General features: G+C 44.3%; 1 protein-coding gene across 1 annotated transcript; it reads right to left on the bottom strand.

The window, feature by feature from the left end:
• Window positions 1–363: 363 nt before the first annotated feature.
• LOC308102565 (E3 ubiquitin-protein ligase TRIM35-like) lies at window positions 364–1,710 on the bottom strand (the record flags this gene model as incomplete). The annotated part of the gene is made up of 1 exon (XM_080452334.1): window positions 364–1,710. One exon carries the CDS (start codon window positions 1,708–1,710, stop codon window positions 364–366), a length of 1,347 nt encoding a protein of 448 aa, XP_080308460.1.
• Window positions 1,711–2,079: the final 369 nt, after the last annotated feature.

The raw sequence follows: 2,079 nt of genomic DNA, 5'->3' as shown, positions 1-2,079 counted from the left end.
GACTTATAATCTCAAGAAGATTGTCATTATTCATAAGTATACGCATGTCACAAGTCAATTCAAAGGAGCTTTATTTTCATTGTCATGAGAAAACGTCACTTCAAACACATAGGCCTACGTTTAAAATGTGTTATACGTAATATACATAGTGGGGAAACACTATTAACAAATGTAAATATTGGCAGTAAATATTTTACATATTTTTCTTTATCTTAATATATGCACGTTTTCGTGGTGTGGTCATTTCTTACCCATTGGACGTTTGCTAAAGAGATTGTATTGTTTATTTTAACAATCTTCTTCTGTTATTCTCAAATAAATTAAATACAAAAATATATATAAAAATATGGAGATACAAGGTCTCTACCTGAGAGCAACGATGGTCACTAGTGTGTCAGTGAAAGTGTGTGTGAAGGTGTGTAGGTTTGTGTTAGAATCCAGATCAGAGAAGGACAGCTCTCCTCTGTTCCAGTCCAAATGGACTCTGATCGTCTGGGGTCCCTGCTTCACTGAGAGAACAGTGTCAGTCACAATATTTCCTGCTGAGCAGAATGCTCTGTATTCAGCCTGACTGAACTCTCCCTGACTGAACACCAGCATCCAGATTTTACCCCCCATTTCTTCCATCACACCCAATTCCCACTCACTACTGTCTCCAACCTCAACATCCCAGCTGTGAGACCCTGAGTAAAAGCCCTCATAAGCCAGAACCCTGGCACACTCGAACCGCTCTGGGCTATCAGGAAGCTGCTGGAAGCCCTGTCTCACACTGGTCAGATCAGAAGACGGGATGTATTCTGGATGGGCAGTGTTGGGGTCCAGGACCACAGGAGTGTAAGAGACAATGTCCTTCATCTTGTCCCAGACTCTGAAGGCCATGTTGCCCAGATGTTTGGCCTCGTCTATCAGTTCTCCTGAGACTGGCTGAGGGCAGTGTGGGGTGAGCTGGACTCTTTCCATCGTGGTCTTGTAGTTCTGCAGGAACGAGACGTGGTCGTCGGCTCTCAGCTGGTCCTCTGTGGCTCGGATTGCATCTGAGAGGGTCACCATGTCTCTGTTCAGCTGCTCAATCCTCTCCTTTATCCCCTGACTCTTCCGTGTCTCTTCCCCCCTCAGAGCAGAGATCCGAGCCTCCTCTTCCTCTTGAAGGAACTGATGAAGGTTCATAAACTGTTCCTTAATCTGCATCTCTGTGTTCTGGGCCTGAACCTTGATATAATTTTCTGTTAGGTCGTAAGTTGTTTTAACTTCATCAAAGTCCTCCAGTTTCTCCTTTAAAGCATTCAACGATTCTCTGACTTTCTGTTTGCAACGCCCCAATGCTTCGTCTACAGGTAAGAACCTGTGACCGGTGTGTATTTCTGAATACAGACACACGAGACACACCAGCTGTTCATCGTCCAGACAGAAGAGCCTGAGCTTCTCCCCGTGTGCAACACAGGAGACCTCCGAGCTCACCGATGAGGCGCTCCTGCGTTTCTTCTCCAAGAGGTTCTCACACAGATTCTTCACTATCAAGTTAGTAGGAGGATGGTCACTGGAGGATATTGCTTTACAAACAGGACATACATTTGATCTTTCCATCCACCATTCCTGCAGACAGTCTTTGCAGAAGCTGTGGCTGCATGACAGCAGAACAGGATGTTTAAAGATGTCATGGCACACGGGACAGATGAGCTCCTCTTCCAGACGAGTCAAACAGGAAGCCATTTTGTCTGCAGTCACAATCCCTGGTCTGCAATATTCACTGAGGCTGTTACTCCAGGAATACTAGAAGAGAAAACAACAACAATAAATTATTGTTATATTGTCCTTGCTCAAGGACACTTTGACACTAACTCTGGGGAAGCCTGGGATCAAACTGGATCCCAAGCGGCCGTTCTACCTCCTGAGCCTTATCATTATGAGTGGCAATAGTACTAGTTGTAATACTAGTATAGTGTTATTCGTCGTCGTAGTAGTAGCAGCAATAGTACTAATACACTAATAATGCAAAAAATCTAGGTTCCTGTTCCAGGTTTTACAGAGTAGAGAATTAAAGCTTAGTGAGTTAGACATATCTGTGAAATTCCTCCTTGA

Source organism: Gymnoscopelus braueri (genome assembly GCF_963280865.1).
Source record: "Gymnoscopelus braueri genome assembly, chromosome: 16".
NCBI classification, from domain to species: domain Eukaryota; kingdom Metazoa; phylum Chordata; class Actinopteri; order Myctophiformes; family Myctophidae; genus Gymnoscopelus; species Gymnoscopelus braueri.
The sequence above is the reverse complement of the archived record's forward strand: the minus strand, read 5'-3'. Positions and strand labels throughout refer to the sequence as shown.